Here is a 1020-nt window from a genome sequence, read left to right as displayed (position 1 = left end):
CAGTGCTGAAAGGGGGCTACAGGAGAGCTGGGGGGGCTCTGGATCAGGGGGTGCAGGGACAGGACCAGGGGAATGGGTTGAAGCTGGAAGAGGGGAGGTTTGGATGAGAAATGAGGAAGATTTTTTGGATGCGGAGGGGGGTGAGGCAGTGGCCCAGGTTGCCCAGAGAAGCTGTGGATGCCCCATCCCTGGAGGGGTTCAAGGCCAGGCTGGATGAGGCTTTGGGCAACCTGGGCTAGTGGGAGGGGTCCCTGCCATGGGGTGGGACTAAACGAGTTTTAAGGTCCCTTCCCACCCAAACCATCCTGGGATTCTATGAAAAATGGAAACACGGGGATGGAAAGCTGCTCGTCCTTACGCAGAGGTGGAACAGATGCTTCTCCTTCTCTGTGCAAGCCCAGGCAGACCCGGGGTAGACGGACCAGCCCAATATTTTTGGCTGAACTAGTGCCCATCTTATGGCCACTTGTGAGCATCACAGGCCACATCCACACGCAGTAACAAGCCGGGGCTTTGCCTTCTGCCCCCAGACACCCCGTCCCAGCGGGTGCAGTTCATCCTTGGGACAGAGGAGGACGAGCAGCACGTTCCCCATGACTTGTTCAGCGAGCTGGATGAGATCTGCATGAAGGAGGGCGAATGTGCGGAGTGGAAGGAAGCGGCAAGGTAAATCCCAGCTGTCGGCCGCGGTGGGCGAGGACCCCCCATACCTGTGGGCTCTGCTTTCTGCTCGCCAGGATCTGAAGCTTTTGCATCTGCGGGTACAAGGAGCCGCCTCCTCTTGCCACCCCGTAGCTCCATCAAAGGGGTCGCAGAGCCGGGGCAGTTTCCTTGCCATGGGGCCGATCGCTCCCCGTGTCCACAGGTGGCTGAAGTACGAGGAGGACGTGGAGGACGGCGGCGAGCGCTGGAGCAAGCCCTACGTGGCCACGCTGTCCTTGCACAGCCTCTTCGAGCTGCGGAGCTGCATCGTCAATGGCACCGCACTGCTCGACGTGCGCGCCCACAGCATCCAGGAGA

The 1020-nt window shown here is 60.4% G+C and overlaps 1 protein-coding gene across 1 annotated transcript in view; it reads left to right on the top strand.

Annotated features, from left to right (window-relative positions):
- LOC104461954 (electroneutral sodium bicarbonate exchanger 1-like) overlaps positions 1–1020 on the top strand; it is a gene marked incomplete at its 5' end in the record, with an annotated part of 5165 nt that overhangs the window by 398 nt on the left and 3747 nt on the right. Inside the window, 2 exons of the mRNA XM_010073708.1 lie at positions 531–666; positions 866–1020. Coding sequence (XP_010072010.1) covers positions 531–666; positions 866–1020 — 291 coding nt within the window. The remainder of the gene's footprint in view (positions 1–530; positions 667–865) is intronic.

Source organism: Pterocles gutturalis, unplaced genomic scaffold, assembly GCF_000699245.1.
Source record: "Pterocles gutturalis isolate BGI_N339 unplaced genomic scaffold, ASM69924v1 scaffold33047, whole genome shotgun sequence".
Taxonomy (NCBI): domain Eukaryota; kingdom Metazoa; phylum Chordata; class Aves; order Pterocliformes; family Pteroclidae; genus Pterocles; species Pterocles gutturalis.
Note: the sequence above shows the minus strand (reverse complement) of the source record. Positions and strands in the feature narration are given on the sequence as shown.